Source organism: Rattus norvegicus, chromosome 18 (assembly GCF_021556685.1).
Source record: "Rattus norvegicus strain SHRSP/BbbUtx chromosome 18, alternate assembly SHRSP_T2T, whole genome shotgun sequence".
NCBI lineage: Eukaryota > Metazoa > Chordata > Mammalia > Rodentia > Muridae > Rattus > Rattus norvegicus.
In genome coordinates, this window is record NC_141551.1 from 2,099,509 (window position 1) to 2,117,468 (window position 17,960).

At 38.8% G+C, this 17,960-nt stretch overlaps 1 protein-coding gene across 3 annotated transcripts in view; it reads left to right on the plus strand.

The window, feature by feature from the left end:
- The window catches only part of Mib1 (MIB E3 ubiquitin protein ligase 1), a 124,552-nt gene that overhangs the window by 64,480 nt on the left and 42,112 nt on the right, over positions 1–17,960 (plus strand). For all 3 annotated transcript variants that reach the window (XM_087593018.1, XM_087593016.1, NM_001107405.2), the window contains exons 10-12: positions 3,458–3,565; positions 10,512–10,709; positions 13,337–13,488. In XM_087593018.1, coding sequence (XP_087449144.1) covers positions 3,458–3,565; positions 10,512–10,709; positions 13,337–13,488 — 458 coding nt within the window. The remainder of the gene's footprint in view (positions 1–3,457; positions 3,566–10,511; positions 10,710–13,336; positions 13,489–17,960) is intronic.

The window sequence follows — 17,960 nt, forward strand, 5'->3', positions numbered from 1 at the left end:
TTTTGTATCTTTTGGAGCACAAAGATAATTTGTGTGGATTATTTACCTAATAGGATTGAGAAACATCTAGGACACTGGTAAAATAATTGTGTGTGTGTAAGAAGAGAATATTTCAGAATAACTTAAGGCATTGATGGGGAGATAAGGGGTATTCTTGAATGTGGGCAACACAATCCAATAGACTGGGAGTCCAAATAAGATAAAAAGGGGGAAGCTAGCCTAGTACAGGCATATTCTTTCTCTCCTTCCCTCCCTCTCCCTCACCTCTCCCTCCACCCCCTGTCACTCTTTCTCTCCCTCCCCCTCTTTCCCTCTCTTTGTCTCTTTCTCTCCCTCTGTCTGTCCCTTCCTTCCTCCCTCTCTCCCTGGGCTATTATGATGTGTGTTGTTCTGCACCACCTCATACCTTCCCATCAATGATGGTCTAAAGACATAAACCCTCCCAAAAATATATATTAAAATAATCATTCCTTTTTTAAGTTGTTATTCTCAAGTATTTGTCACAACAAGAAAGTCTTAACTACCAGTTGTTTATCTGAGCTCTTTGTTCATTGTTGTGAGGATTGGGACACAGGACTTTGCACATCCGAGGCGAATGCTATAGCACTTAACTATAACCTCAGCCCTTGAGGGCTTTTAAACAGCATTTTTATTTACTTGTAGAAACTTTATCCACATGTGCAGTATGTCTTAATCACAACTCTCCCTCCTCTCCTCCTTCTGCCCTGTCTTTTCTGTCTCATCTTCATGTTTTCTTTAAGAAAAGTTGCTGATATCATTGAGGTCAAGCAGTGCTGCCCACATATATGCATGGCATGGGTGTGGGGTGCTCCTCCAGCATAGACGATCTACCAGCAGCCATGTTCCTAAAGGACAGTGATTTCTCTCCTTCAGCAGCCATCAATTCCCCTAGGAGTGGGTTCTTAGGGGCTCCTCCCCACCCATGCTGGAAGCTTGTTTGTTTTTTCTTGAGACAGGCTGTCACTGTTAGTTTTGACTGTCCTGGAATTTTGTCTGTAGATCAGACTGGCCTCAAATCAGAGATCTGTCTGCCTCTGCCTCCTGAGTGCTTGGATTAAAGGTTTGCTTTACCACTGCTCAGCTCCATGCTGGAATGCTGATGAGTAGATCTGCACTGAGTGGCTGTAGTGCTGCAGGTTGATAATGTGCAACAGCTGTGTTCTATGCAGAGCCAGCATTTCATGCTCTCGTCCCCATTCTTTAGCTGTAACTGTTTCCATCTCCTCGTCTGTGATGTTCTTGAATCTTGGATTGCGGGAGGTTGGTATAAATGACCCACCCACAGGTGAGACTATAACCAGCACTTTGACCAATTTTGAATCTTTACATTAACCGTCATCCAATGAAGCAGTAAATCTATTGGTAGAAACAGTATTAAGCAGAGTTCACAGTATGACCTTTGAGCAAAACAATTGGTTACCCCTTAAGCCTGTGATCCAGTCACAGCCTTTTTTTTTTTTTTTTTTTTTTTAAACAATGCCAGGCATGAAATCCTTCTTGTATAGCGGACCTCATACCTAATCAGAAGGCAGTTGGTTACTGACATCACTGTCATGCCCCACTTGCACAGGGAAATTCGTGTCTTAGCACTGTTGTGCCTATGCTGGTCCTGTGCTTGCTGAGACCATTGGTAACTTCTCTCCCCACTAGCCTACATAGCACATTCTTGCTCAATGTAAGTAGACAGTATGGCATGTCTTCTACTCAGTTTGAGGTTGATTTTTCTGTGTTCTGTAGCCGGAGGGAGTGGTATCTTAGGGCGGGTATGTCTTGGCTTTTTGAGGCAGGATCTTATTTTATCGATCTGGCTGGTTAACCATGAACTCTGTGTAATCCCAGGGAGGTCTCAGATTTGTACTTCTGTCTCTCCTTCCTGAATACTGGGATTATAAGCATGAGCCACAGTGTTTGGCTTTTGCTGCCTTTTTGTTTTGATGGATCTGGAGATTGCAAACCAGAGCCTTACATGTGCTGGGCAAGTGCTCCTTTTGCCACTGAGTTCAAAGCCTAGCATCTGCCTTTCTGCGTAGGCTGTAGGTACCAACTTTGCTGTAGTAGTGAGTTTGCCCTGGTCCATAGAGTTCTGGTTATTACATTTTTGTTTCAAGAGCTTTTAAATATGCTTTATTGATCCAATATTTATGTGTAAATTGATTTCCACAAACATATAGTTTCCAAGCCTATTTTCTGCTGTACTCTGGTTAGAAAAATAAGCTCAAGATTATTTAAATTCTTCCGACTCTGTTGAATTTTGTGTTGCAGCCGCCTATCACTTAATGTGTCTTAGTGTTCTATGTGGTGTTAAGAACGGTATGTCTCTTGTAGTTGTTGGATAGGATGTATAGATTTTTTTTAGTTCTCTGTAATCTAGAACAGGATTTATTGGTTTTCCCTTTAACTTTTGTCTGGATGATCTTTCTGTCTGCTGCTGAAAGGGGAACATTAAAACCCTGTATTACTGTGTGTTTTAGTTAGGGTTTCTACTGCTTCAGTGAAAGAGTTGACTTATACTTCTGTATCACCATTGATCACTGCAAAAAGTCAGGGCAGGAACCTGGAGGCAGGAGCTGATGCAGAGGCCATGGTTGGGTGCTTCTTACTGGCTTGTTGCTCATGGTTTGCTTAGTCTGCTTTTTTTAATAGAATCCAGGACCATGAGCCCGGGGATAGCAACACCCACAACGGGCTGGGCCTTCCCCAATTTATCACTGAGAAAATGCCTTCCAGGCTAGCCTTCAGTCTGATATTCTTAATTGAGTTTCCCTAGTGTCAGATGACTTTAGTTTGTGTCAAGTTGACAAAAAACTATCCAGCACACTGTGCTGAAGTATTTTCTTTACTTTTTGATCTATTTGAATATTAGGATGAATCGCTAGCCTTTGATTTCTTGACCATGGTCCTACTATGCACTCTACTGTTCTTCCACTGGTCCTGTGGTCCAGGGTGATCTCAGACTCCTTACCTCTTTTTACTACTTTTGATCTAAAGCTCTTTTAAACATAATCATTGGAGTTCATGCAGAAAATACATGTCAGGAAACTTAGACTATACTTGATATTTTTTGTGATGTATCCATAATTGCTGTTACTTGCTTTTCAAAGACTTAATTGACTAACGTTTTCTAGATTATTGCATGCTTTCTGAGTAATGCAGACAAGTAAAATGTTTTCCAGTTAATTTATTCAAGTTGAATAAATAAAGACTTTTCAAAACGGAAACAGTGAGGGCCTGGGAGGAGATAGGCATGTGTAGAGAGAGGCACACACACTTTGTCTCTTTTATTTATTCTAATAATCTTGATGTTCTGTGATGTGAATTCGTGATGTCACATGGCTCTCAAAGCATCCTGTGCTATACAAGCTATACCATACAAGTTCATATGTACTGGCTGTTTCTGACCTGTGCAGCTTGTTAATGTCTCTTCTTTCTTTCGCAGGTGAATGGGCAGTGCGCTGGCCACACAGCAATGCAAGCTGCTAGTCAAAATGGACACGTTGATATTTTGAAGTTACTTTTGAAGCAAAATGTAGATGTTGAAGCAGAGGTATATAAAGCTAAGCTTGAAAACAAAATTGAGTGAACTTTTTCTACAAATCTATATAAGATGGAATTTTATTCTTGAAAGTTAATATTCACCCCATGTTGTCCAAATTAAAATGAAAAATTGAGAAAAGTTAGTTTAGAGCTTTCTTCTATTTTTCTCTTCATCACTCCCTCTCTCTTTTTAATGATTCCTCAGTATTTCAGACATAGCTTCCTTCTAATTGGGGGCCTACTGCGCTCACCCCTGATCCCTACTAGGAACGTATAGGGGATGTATACACTTGGGATCAACGTCTTTCTTACCTAACACTCAGATCTTTTTTCTTACAATTTCATCATCATTTGCTTAGCCTACTTATTATTTTTTGAACTTCTGCAGTGCGTCTTTATCCCTGCATGGGCCCATGCTTAACTGTGTATACTATAGAAGGGCAGTTAATACTGAGCTTGGAGTTTCAGCTGGGGCATCTGGTCTATGAGGTAGGAAAAAAAGGATGTCAGGACTGTATTTATTCTAGTTTAGCCCAGACTATGGAGTAGTAGTTTTGCCCTCTAAACTCTTCTGTGGGAGGACTTAAAATGCTTCAGTTACCAGAGTATCTATTTAGCACTTCCTCTTTTTTTAAATTTATTTTTATTTTTATATATCCTTTTAAAATGTCTTCTTGATCTTATGTTACTTTTTTCTTTTAATCGTTTATACTTTATTGGATACCTAAAGAGGTTATGCTGTTTTACCACTAAATAGTTCATCTTTGATGTTGGAATTTTCTGTTGCCCATGGAGAGAGCTTGAATGAATTTTAATTTTTAATCTTACCCCCCCCCCATTTTTGCAGGAGGAGAGTGAATGCATGTTTGTGCTTATATGCCTATTAGTATACATTTGCTGATGCAGGTGTGGGTGTGTGTGTACATGTGCGTACAGGTGTCTTTGGAGACCAGAAGGTGGCAACAGATCCCTTTGAGCTGGAGTTGTGTGTAGTTGTGGTGTAGGTACTGGGAACTGAATATGTGTCTTTTTGCAAAGTAGTACATGCTTTTAACCACTCAGCCAACTCTGCAGACCCAGGTGCTTAAACTTCAAGTTAACATTGAGGAAGATACCAATTACATAACAGTTATTTTTACTGTGTTTTATATGAATGGAATATATAATATGATTTTTTTTTCATTTGCAGTAGTGTAAAAGTTGAATTTTTCCTGACTGGATTTAGGAACTTAGATATGGGTTAAAAGTTGTTTTGTTGCTGGGCAGTGGTGGCACATGCCTTTAGTCCCAGTACTTGGGAGGCAGAGGCAGGTGGATCTCTATGAGTTGGAGACCAGCCTAGTCTGTAGAGTAATATCCAGGACAGCCAGGAGTACACAGAGATGTGTACTTCTTGTCCTCAGGAGATGGCCTACAGAATAGGGTGTAGCGGACTCAATGTCATTGAATTTGCTTTTATTATTAACTTTTCCCTGCTTAATTGAATTAATATAAAATAAGCGGCCAGTTAATATTGTAAACATGTAAGACTGTAGCTAGAGCTCTGTGCTTTTGGTCAGATGTTTGTAAATAGCCCTTTAGTCTGGAAACTGTTCATCAACTAGAAGAGTGAGATCTGGCTGAGACTTGTACTGTAATGCTTCTTTAGATTCCATTCCATGTGCTTTCTGCTACTGCAGGTTTGTATAACTTGTAGAAGTAGTGTGAAAAGCAGTATTCCTATGTCACTCAATAACCGTTAGTTTCTTGGGATCTCTGAGAAGGAAGGGTAAGTAAGATGCAAGTCTTAATCAAACTGTACCAATCAATGTAGAGAGAAACAATGTTAGCGCATCTTGAAGTGAAGTGGCTGGAACACTGTTCCTGGTCACATAGGCACTGTGTTAGGTGTACCCAGTTAAAATGTCCTCATCTGACTTTGTTGGAATAATGAATGAAGCCTCCTTTTTCGACTGTTGATTTAACTGGGAGAGGAGGGAGCTATGTACTCACCTCCAGGATTTAGTTCTTTAAAAACCTAAGTAATTAGATGTTTACAGTCTTGAAGACTGTATGTCCCCTAAGTAATTAGATGTTTACAGTCTTGAAGACTGTATGTCCCCTAAGTAATTAGGTGCAAATAAAAGTCTTGAAGACTGTATGTTCCCTTATTTTTTTCCATTAAATTGTTCAGAAGTTTAAAATGGTAAAAATAGTATTAAACATTTTGCTACTGATGCTATATATGGTTTTACCTAACATTGGAGGGTGATTGCCTTTGGAATCAATTCCAGAAAAGTTGTGTATGTGCTATGTAATTAGTTTTGTAATGGAATTAGCAAATAAAAGGATGCTGCTTATTCAGAAACCAGACGTGACACTACACTACAAAACCCAGTTTCACAAAGGTTGGAAGAAAAACTGTGTAAAAACTTAATTAAAATATAAATGCAACTCATAGTTCAAGATAAACACAAAAATGCATCTTTTTTTTTTTCCTCCATTAGCAGCTTTTTGACTGGGGGTAGATTGCATCAAATTTCCTTCCTGTTTCTTTGAATTAGGGAAAGCTCAGAAAACTATTTTGGAAAGTTGGCTTTGTCAGTGAGTGGCTCACTGAGCGAGCACAGGGTTACTTTCTGTGTCTTCCTTGTGTATACAGGTCAGAGCATTAGGGCCTGTAGGAGCAAACGTGGGGCCTCTTCAAGGATTGGGGGTTTTTCTTTACTTATAAAGTATTAAGATATGGAGGTTTAGATGAATGTCCTTCATTTTTAGATAGAATGCAAACATTCTTAGGTTATTAGGAAATGGTGACTTTACTAAGTAAGGGTTTTGAGGACTCTTGACTTGAGGGTTAAGCAACAGAAGTAATATGAGGCTTCACCGTAGACTCTGATTTTCCCTTTCCCTTCCTCCTTCCCTCTGTGCCTTCTTCCTTTCCTCCCCCCCCCCAGTCCCATTTGTATACAGATATGTATTCCTGTGTGTATGTATGGTAAATGATACTTTTGCCTCTAAAATGGTACTGGGTAGAAAGTTTCATTATAAAAGCTTTAATTTCCTGAAAGGTGGTTTTGTTATGATCATGTCCATTGTTATCAATGCTGTGTAGCAAGTAAACTTGCTTTCATTCTTTGAAAACACAAAATTCCCATTTTCTTGTCTGTGATAATATTTTAAGGGATTGTAATATGGAGAAAAGAAACAAAGCACCATTTTTAACATGATACTTTGGTATGGTATCACTTGTATTTATTCTAACTAAAAATTTCCAACAGGCAGAAGAAGACAGTCTAGGTTTTTTTCTTTTTTAAACAGATGTTACTTTGTCCATTCTAATTATCTCATTAATGAAAACAGAAACAAAACTATAAAACTGGGGAGAATAGGTAAGTGGCTTTAAAATTGATCAGTGTAAAGGAATCTTTCTGTTAAATACCAGGAAGGACTCAAGTTTACAGCCATCAAAATGGCTTTCGATATTTGTTCCCAGGAATGATAATTGAAGTAGCTACTAAAGATTACCTCACTCTTAAAAACTGAAACTGTCGAAGACCTGGAATATCAGCTATAGACAGGAGAGAGAAAGCACCCCAGTCTCTTTGTCTCTGAAAGTAACCTACTGCTATAAGGCCTGTCTTTTCAGGGCCTCATCACCCTCCAGTAGACCTCTCTTACAGATTCACATTTTCCAAGTGCTTCTACAGTGGGGAGACCAAACTTCCAGCACAGGAACTTTTATACTAACAAATTATTTCCAAACTGTACAGTTCCAAATACCCAGTAAATGGAAAAGATAAACAGCACAGTGACTTCTTCAGTCTGAGTGGAATGGAAGCAGAAGTGAAGCAGAGGGCAGCAGGATCAGTCTGCCTTAGAGTGAGGGAGACACAGCCACATCTCAGCAGAGTGAGCTGTGGGCATGAGTCAGTCCTGGCAGGTGCAGAAGAAGGAACAGACTTGAAAATCATTTCAAGAAGAATAACTGTGGACTCTGAAGAGCACATAGAGGTGTTCAGAGAGAAAGTGGATTCATGTTGGCCTGTAGGGAACTGCTTTTGCTGACCATTTGGGCTATGGTTTCATTAAGGCAAGATGGGGCAACTGCAGTGGCATAGGTTTTAGAGGGTTGAAAGGAGAGAGGGGCAGGGTAGGAGGGGTAGTGTTAGGTTAGTCTCCTTGGAGCCCTGTGTGCACCTGCACAGAGACAATAATTCAGAAGAAAGCAGGAATACTTAGAATTGACACTATGGTACTGTGATATGTATAATCTTTGTTGCTCCCTTTAATTAACTTGAGTATTTCTTATATACATTTCGAGTGTTATTCCCTTTCCCGGTTTCCGGACAATAAAATTTTTTTAATATTTGTTTTTACATAAAAAAATTTGATAGTGCCTACATAGCATGCTTCTATTGGTGGTTTCTTGTTAGTTTTCCATTTTTCTTCATTATTTTCTCTCCTTCCTCCCTGCCTATCTGTCTTCCTGCTTCTCTGTCTTTAAAAGAGAGAGTCTCACTCACTGTATAGCGTAGACTGTACTGGAACTCATTATATAGTATAATGAGTATAGCCTTAAAATTTGGTCCTCTTGCTTCAGGCTCTTTAGTGCTGGGATTATAGGTGTGTAGCACCATGCCTGGCTTCAGTTAATAGTTTTCTAATAACATAAGTGTAATAAATTCATATTCATAAATAATTCCTATTTTTTTTTGATGTTCCCTTTTTAAATGGAAAGGTAAATAGGTAGTCTTAAAAAATGATGATAAAGGGAATGAAGAGGTAGCTCTGGTTAAGAGTATATATTACTCATGTAGGATCTGAATTCTGTTTCCAGCACTCATATTGAATGTCTCACAAGACCATAACTCTAACTCAGGGACTGAAAAATGCCTTTGGCATTCAAGGGAATCCTCACTCACTTGCATATAACTACAAGCTGACACTCACACTGTTTCTTCCTGTCTCTTCTCTTTCCTATCCCCGCCCCCCGTCTCTCTCTTTCTCACACACAGAGCAAGAGAAAGATATTTTTAAAAATTACAGGGAAAAAAAAATCCAGATTGATGGTTAGGAAGATCAGTTGTCCGTCTGTCTTTCTCTCTCTGTCTCTCTCAGGATGTGTGTATATGCATATATGCTTGTGATACTTGAGTTCACAAGTGTGAGGATGGAATCTTCTCTGGTTGCTTGCTAGTCCTTCTTCCTCAGTATTGACAGGTAACAAAGCCTCCTTGTAGAAGGGAGTTTTATGTTTTCTTCCCGCCCCCGAGCTCCTGGAAATAATGACTCTCAGACTCAAATATATTTACAAATAGGCCATATAGCTAGGCATGCTCCCAGACTGGTTTATAGTTTAATTATCCCATTATTCTATTCTGCTACATGGCTGCTTACTTGCTCCTTAGTTATGTGCAGCCGTCATCTTCTTTGTTTGGGGCCCAAATCTTCCTCATTTGGCTCTATCCCAGAATCCTTTCTGCCTACCGAATATCCCATCTTATATTCTGCCCTTTCCTATAGGCCATAGGTTTTCTTCTTGACAAGCAATACACGTACAATACACAGGAGATTTTCTTTGCAACTCCTGTTTTGATTCAGCTAGAAATATCCACAAGGTAGAAATTTTTACCTTTTCAAGAAATATTACTGAACAAAATTCCTACATAAATGCTACCCTTGATACCTGTTTGAAAGATAACAGGCAAATACAAAACAAAACAAAAATCAAACCTATCTTGAATTCAGTACCTGTTTTGTATCTATTCATTTGTTCTAGAAGTATTTACTTGTGTGATCCTCGAGAAGTAGTTTTTAGTGATTGTGGGTACCAAATGGGTTTTCACCCCCTTGTAAGATCCGGGGAGTCTGCTGGGTACTGACTGACACAGAGGCTGGGAGTCACTGCTCGGTGCTGACTGACACAGAGACTGGGAGTCACTGTTTAGGAGGAAGACTCGAGTAGACTCACATTCAACGTAATGGTGTTGACGTTTGCAGTGTGGTATTCTCATGAAGATAGGAGGAGGATGATCGCACCCTTCTCTGTATCTCTGCAAAGGAAATGAGCCTAATTATATGTAATATATATGTTATAAATCTAAAGTCTAAAAATATATAATAATATGTGTTACCTTTATAGTACAGTGTAAGCATTTTCCCCTTTATAGTTTCATTTATGTAAAAAAACAGTTTATTTCTCATCTCTTTAGAAGTATGAGTATTACAAACAGTATGGCAAACATAGTTTAATTTCTCTGAAAGAGTTACAGAATTTTGGATTTTTTTGTTTGTTTTTTGAGACAGGGTTTCTCTGTGTAGCTTTTTCTGTGCTAAATTCTGCTTTGTAGACCAAGCTGGCCTGGAACTCACAAAGATCTGTCTGTCCTAGCCTCCAGAGTGCTTGAGTGTGCCGCCACCACCCAGCTCATTTTTTAAATCTTAAAAAAGCATTATTAGGAAGATTTTTCTGTTTTCAGATACTCAGAAGTGGGTATGTTCACTTAGAATGTAACATCTAGTTTGGATGTAATTGACTAATGACCATTTCCTGCTAGAGGTCATTAGACCTCATTGTTCTGTATCCGTTTTGTTACTACTCAATTGACAGTAACCTAGTTGTCTCAAGCCAGGTGTAGTTGTGCATTTGGGAAATGCCAGGACTTGGGATACTGAGGCAGGAGGGATGAAGAGACTTAAGATTCTGTCTAAAAAAACGTTGGTTATAAGCCGTAGAGCTTGTGCCTCACCCATGAGACCCTAGGTTTGATCCTTAGTACTACTGTTTTAATAAAATACCCTAATATTAGCTTAGTTTAATATTGTGTAATGCAACTAATTTAATTTTAACATTTGTCATTTTTATATTTATTTTTCCACAACTTTACTGCATTTAGTTTGGTTTGTGTTTTTTTTTATAGCTTTAGATTTTCTTTCTTAACTCTTCCCTGATTGAATTTTATGCTGATCTTCAGGATAAAGATGGAGATCGAGCAGTTCACCATGCAGCCTTTGGAGATGAGGGTGCTGTCATAGAAGTCCTGCACCGAGGCAGTGCTGACCTGAATGCTCGTAATAAGCGTAGACAGACGCCTCTTCATATTGCTGTCAATAAAGGTCATCTTCAGGTTGTGAAGACTTTGTTGGACTTTGGCTGTCATCCTAGTCTCCAGGTAAGACTTGAGAGGAATCTACTAAGTAGGCATTGATATGACTGGTTAAAGTGACATACTATGTTCTGTAGTAAATTTGTTATTGTGAAGAATATCCAAGATACAGGCTGATATAAATTTGGAATCGGTACTTAATTTCATAGAAAAATAGAATAGCACATAGTCATAATAGGTCAGTGTTGGAATTGCTTTTAGCCTTTTCTCTATCTTGATCATCTTTAACAAAATAGACTTGAAATATTTTTTTTTTTTTTTTCCGGAGCTGGGGACCGAACCCAGGGCCTTGCGCTTCCTAGGCAAGCGCTCTACCACTGAGCTAAATCCCCAACCCCTGAAATATTTTTAAATAAAAGTATTTATTTCTAAGTATATTTTATAATAATTTATATTAATAGAGTATTATTTTAAATAAATGTTCTTGAAACACTATTCAAATTTTTTTAAAAGATTTATTCATTTATTTTATACATCAGTACACTGTAGCTGTCTCAGACACACCAGAAGAGGGTATCAGATTCCTTTACAGATGGTTGTGAGCCACCATGTGGTTGCTGGGAATTGAACTCAGGACCTCTGGAAGAGCAGTCAGTGCTCTTAACCGCTGAGCCACCTCTCCAGCCCCACTATTCAAATTTTAAAACTACTTTCTTTACATTGAAAACACAGTAATAATTAGAAAACAACAGAAGTAAGCACTGTGATCTTCAATAGTTTGTGGTGTGAATGATTCTAGATCTTAGGAAGTGGCTGAAACTCAGCAGTGGTAGAAGAGAGTAGCTGGCTGTTACTAGGAGTGATTCTTCTGAACTAGGATGTAGCTTTATATCCTGCCTGTAGGAGGCAGAACTAGGAAACAGAGGAAGAACTGAGAGTGTTGATCTGTTAAGGAGAAGGAATTTAGACCTACTAACCTTTCGGTCTGAAGTGGGAGACAGTTGTGTGTAGGGATTTTGATAGACAGAGCATGCTTTAGAATAGCTGTTGTGGGGACCAGGAAGCAAAACAGACCAGGGACCCATGGAAAGGTGTTCCAGGCCACATTAGCTCACCTCAGGTGAGAGGCTGCACATTTTTAGTGCCATCAATTAGAAAATAGGTGATTGGATTGAACTCGGGTTAGGAATACCTTATGTAGGTAGGTGCCTTTGATTTGGAAACATTTCCTAAACAAAGCCAGATGATACTCTAGGTCTTCATGTATTTTGTTTCAAGACCATACATCTCTGCCAATATAGAATGAGGTAATCATAGCTAATACATAGGTGAATGGGTATGGCTGTGTTCCAGTAAAATCTATTTTATAAAAACAGGTAGCAAACTGGATCTGACAACTGTGGTATATAATAGAGGGTATGCTGTATATGACTTTGTAAAGCTACAAATTGTATATAAGCTCTAAATAATTCACTTTTGCAGATGATCGGTAGAATTAGAAATAGAATTCATTGCTAAGTAAATTGATTAATTGATAAATACCTTCAAAAAAAAAAGTAGATTGAAGGAGTGAAAGGTGGCTCAGTGAGTAAGAGCACTTATATAAACAAGGGGACGTGAGTTCAGATATTTAGCACCCACACAAAAAAATTGGGCATGTCTACAATGTGCCTGAAACTCCAGTGTTGGAATGCTGTAGACAGGTGGATACAAAGCTCACTCACTGGCCAGCTGCACAGCCGATGTAGTCAGAGACCCTGTCTCCAGGAGTAAATGAGAAGAGTAGAGGAAGGTAGCTGCTGTCTTTCTCTGGGTGCACACACCTGCTCTTGTGCTTGCCGCACACACTGTACCCCGATACACACAGATACAGGCTTTTAAAAAGTAGATTCAGAAATTAGAAGTTTTGATTGGATTTGTTTCTCCTTTGAACTATGTAGCCACTTTCCCGCCCTCTGAAAAACACATTAGTTGTTGACTCTCACCTCTGGCTGCATATTACATTAATATATAGGAAACCTATAAATTATTGATACTTGTGTAATCCAGGCTGAAAACACTGGCCTTAAACTCATTGTATTGGGACCTACAAGTGCCACCGTAGGTTGGTTGTTTTAATATTTGAGTCAAGGTGTCTTGTAGCCCAGGCTGCCATTGTAGATGATAATGACCTTGAACTTCTGATCTTTGTACCTTCACCTCTCAAGTGCTAGGCCTATTAGGTATGTACTGTCATGCTCCATTTCCTGTGGTACTGGAGATAGAGCCCAAGGCTTTGTGCATGGTATGCAAGGACGCTACTAGTTGAGCCATTTCCACCCTTACTATTTTTGCCTGCATTTTATATTTAATAGAGTGTGACAATGGGTGTGTCAATACATGCCTGTAATCCCAGCACTTGGAAAGAAAAGGCAGGAGGATCAGTAGTTCAAAGCTAGCCTCAACTGTTAGAATACGTTAAAGGTTAGCTCAGGCTACAGTGTGAGAATGTGTCTCAAACAGAACCACCACCACCATCACCTCCATGTCTTACACAGACCAACAAGAACCTAGAGCATGATTGCTGACTGACAGTTGTTTGCTTGGTAGAGAGCCTGCTTCTTTGTTTAGTAGTTCTGTGAAAGTTTTTCTGTTGATGTGGTATTTAATGGAAGGAGAACTAATAGAAGTCTCTTTAAACTTAAAAAAAAAAGGATTCTGAAGGTGACACCCCTCTCCATGATGCCATAAGTAAGAAACGGGATGACATTCTGGCGGTTCTTCTGGAAGCTGGAGCAGATGTGACCATCACAAACAATAATGGATTCAATGCTCTGCATCATGCTGCCCTGAGAGGGAATCCCAGGTAAAGGCCCTCTTTTAACGTTGTAGGTGCTATGTAAAGATGGCTTCCTATTGGTTGTGTAGTCCTTTTCCTGATGTGATGAGGGCAGATTTGGCTAATTTCAGCATCTCAAATGATAAAGTTCTGTGGAAAACACGCCTTCATTCTTTAGGCACATGCTGCTCCAGTGTAAGTGTGAAGTGGCCTATTGAATGTAGATATAAAATATCTAAAGATTCTAATTAACTGTGTTTTAAGAGTGTTTGCTTCTTCAACATCCTTCTCAAGGTGTCTTCTGATCTCACTATTTTAGCATTTACATGATGTTAAGTATTCATGATCATTGTAATACTGGGTTATTTAGATATGTAATACCAAGGAACCTTAATTATGTCCTAGTAGTGGGTGTTCTACCAGATTAAAAGGGTTTGCTGGTTAAAATTTGAGAGGGCTGCTTTTCATAAACAACTTATGTTTTCTTATAGTTGAGTAAAACCGTGTAATATATTGACTAAGAAAAATGTTCACTTTGATGTTTGGTGATTTTTATCTATCGTGAATTCTTATCCTTTGGAATTCCTTAATGTGTGTGGGGAGTTTTTGTTATTAATTCTTTGAATATTTTTACTTGTTCATCCCTCGTTAATGTATTTTATATCATTTCAGTTTTTTCTTCTTAGGATGACCACTTAAGGGTAGTTAGAGAAGACAGCAGGGTTTTATTGGGACAGCTGTTTGGGGTGAGATGAGGGGCCGTATTGTCCAGTACACATTGAATTGTTTTCAGATTACAAATATTTGAACTCTTCATACATTTGCATTGTAACAAGGACAGAGTAATTATTATTTCTCCACTGGTAAGATAGACGAGGACAGTGGTAACATCACTTACCACATGATAAGCCTCTTCTAAGCACAGCACATACATTGTCTCAGTTCTTTTAAAAGCTGAAGTTTTAAAAGCCTTAATTCGATGTTTTGCTTGCACTACTAGTGACTGTGTTTAGGCAGCTTTGAGGGAAGCACTGTGCCGTCAAGTTGTGGTCCCAGCTCTCTGACCAGCTTTTGGTTGGGTGTGATAGCCTCATTTTATTTATACGCCTGGGGTTGCATTCTTTTTCTTTTTCAAGACTGTTTCATGGTGTGGCTCAAGTCCCCTGGAACTGTCTGTCGTCTTCTGAGTGCTGGGGTTATAGGCTCAGTGTCTAGAACACTTGTTTGACTTTTGCCCCACTAATTAAAAATCTTCCTGCCTGCCTTGCCCTGTAGTTGTGTTACTGTCTAAAGTAGTCTGTCTTCTCTCTTCCTTCCGGTGCTTAAATGTTTTCTTTCAGGACCATATTATTGTAGCCATCTTTCCCTTCTTTCCACCTGCAGCCCCCTCCTCCTCTCCACTGGAGTTCTGTTGTGTTCATTACTTGTGAGTGTGGCCTGCTACCTATGTGCATTTCCATATTCCCTGCCCTGAGGACTAGGGATGCGCACATTCAGGTGCATGTCCTCCACACTTACACAGCAGACATTCAGATTAGTCTACATCAAAGACACAAGGTTTCAAGACCATAATGTATAATTACAGAATTAATTCTTGTGTAATTCTGAGAACATTTTAACAGAGACGTCTTCAACCAGCTAACTTGTATCAGATGACATTTAAGTAAGGAAAGGGGCTGGAAAAGATGACTGCGTGGGTAAAGGTGCTCGTTACCTGATGACGAGTTCAGTCCCCAGGACCCAGGTAGAGAAGGAAAGAAGTGACTTCTGCAAGTTGTTCTCTGACTTCTACATGTCTACAATGGGACACACACACCCACATGCATACACAGATATATATTTTTAAAAGAAAGGAAAATGTTTTAATGTATGTATCAAAATGGCTTTGGTTAAAGCTACCTGATTCCTTTATCCTTTTTTCAACCATGACTGTGGTTGCCATATACAGATTTTATTTGAAAACACTAAATGTTTATATAAAGATATGTATCAATTATAATAGCATGTTAGGGTGTTTTGAGTGTTTTTTTCATAACATATTTTATTAAAGTTAACTCTGTTTCTAGATTTTGGGCCTTTATTCTTACTTTAAAAAAGCAGATACGGCACATTATTATTTCCAAGTGCTAAAATTTTCCCTCTTTTAAGATACAATATCAAATATTAACAAATGTGCTAACATTTTCCCTTTTTTTGAGCATTTATTTTCTAGTCTTGTTAATGTGTCTGCCATCCACCTTGTGACATTTCAACCTGTTTTTGTGGTCTTATTTTGCCACAATCTGAAATTATTTGGTGTGCTTGTATGCTGGACTTCCATTCCACTTGTAACTAGTAAGGGTTCTTTAGTTAGTATAATTCTCTGATGTTTTTGAGAGCTAGCTTGCTTGCTTGCTTGCTTGCTTGCTTGCTTGCTTGCTTCCTTCCTTCCTTTTCTTTTTTTTAACACTTGCACTTTTTCTCCCACCAATGTTTTCAACATTGTATAAGCATGTCTTAGGACAAGTTCCTTGAAATCATTTCCACTCTTTATGATTGAAAATGTAGGAAGTTTCCAGAATTTGCATACACACTTGTATTTATGTATGCATGTGTGTATGTATGTGTGTCTGTGTGTATGTATGCATGTATGTGTGTCTGTGTGTATGTATGCATGTATGTGTGTCTGTGTGTGTGTCTGTGTATAAGTATGTGTGTATGTGTGTGTATGTTTGTATGTATGTATGTGCGTATGTCTGTATATGTGTGTTATATATGTATGTTTGTATGTATGTGTGTGTGTCTATGTGTAAGTATGTGTGTATGCATGTGTATGTTTGAATGTATGTATGTATGTGTGTGTCTGTGTATATGTATGTATGTGTATGTTTGAATGTATGTGTGTGTCTGTGTATAAGTATGTATGTATGTTTGTTTGTATGTATGTATGTGATGTATGTGTGTGTATATGTGTGTATGTATGTGTATGTATGTGTATGTATGTATGTGTCTGTGTGTAAGTATGTGTGTATGTATGTGGAAACTGATTACACTTCTGGCTCTGTTTAGTTAATAACAGAACTTTTCAGCAGTGCAGTAGCAGCATCATATTACTGATAGTCATTGGATGTGCTTTTCTGAAGAAAAACTTTTATTATCCTAGACTTGAAAATATATCTTGTTACCTTATGTTTATGGGAAATATTATGTGAGACCTGGACTTGAAGGTGCAGATCAAAACATTGTAAATTTAAAAGCTGATCTGTAAGGTTAGGAACTGTAACTCAGAATAGCACTGGTCATGTTTTCTGATACTTGGTATGTTTGGTTTTGTTTATGTATTGGGGGTACAAGAGATTTTGCCCAGAGGAGTGTATATTTGAAGTACTCTTGAGCTATATCTCCAACCAGATATTTGATGTTTATAGAGATGTTTCCCCCTAGAGTTTAGTCCTACTATTTTATCTCCTTTGGGGGAGATTTCAGTTATAAATCAAGATTTAAAAAAAAAACCTGTAGGCTGGGGATTTAGCTCAGTGGTAGAGCGCTTACCTAGGAAGCGCAAGGCCCTGGGTTCGGTCCCCAGCTCCAAAAAAAAAAAAAAAAAAAAAAAAACTGTTTATACTGATAAAAAGTGAAAGCCAAATTTATCTGGATGAGCATGCAGCCTAGGTTATTCAGGTTCTTGCTTGCGGGCCTATCCCATTGCTGAAATGTGTGCTTAGTAAGCAGTGGAAGCCACCTGCAGTTCTCTTGTGGTTACTGAGAAAACGGGGTGGCTATTGGTGTCTGGTTTTGTCTGGTTTAGAGACTTGTGGGGAAAGCTCCTATGAAGGACAAAGACAGGGCAGTGGCGTGTTAGTGAGGGTTGTCAGCTGGCCAGTGAGGACAGTTAGAACCGTCATAAGTAATCAGCAGGAATGCGTCAGCATTTCCTTCCTGTTTTGTACATTACAGAGCCTTTGCTTCAGGGTCGGGGTCAGAAGAATTAGATGTTTATTGTTATTCTGATAAAACTCAGTTAAATAGTGGCAAAATTAAAGGCTTAGTCCTGTGGAGTACTAACTATGACTCTAGTTTCCTGTGATGTAGAGCACACATGCCATGTGTTGGGAGGCTGGCTTAGCAGTCACAGAGACGTCCTGCTGCTTTTGGAGGATGCACTTCAGGCTCAGCCACCCACCGCAGGCAGCTGACTCCTGTCTGCATCTCCCTCCATGGGCACCTGCACTCATGTCCACAGGCCCACATACAGACACATACAGATGCACACCAAGTACTTTTTAAGACTTAAAAAAAAACTTTTAAATTATGTGTGACCGTGTGAAATGCTGTGATATTCCTATCATGTGTTCAGGTGAGTTTTCATGAATTCTCAGACATTTCTGTCATCTTCATTAGAGTGCAGTAGGCATTTTATTATCGCTTCCACAAGAAGAAATTTAACAATGTGACCTCCAAAATGAAGTGCTTTTATAATAGTTTTTAAATTTTATTAATTAAAATGAAAAGTTAATACC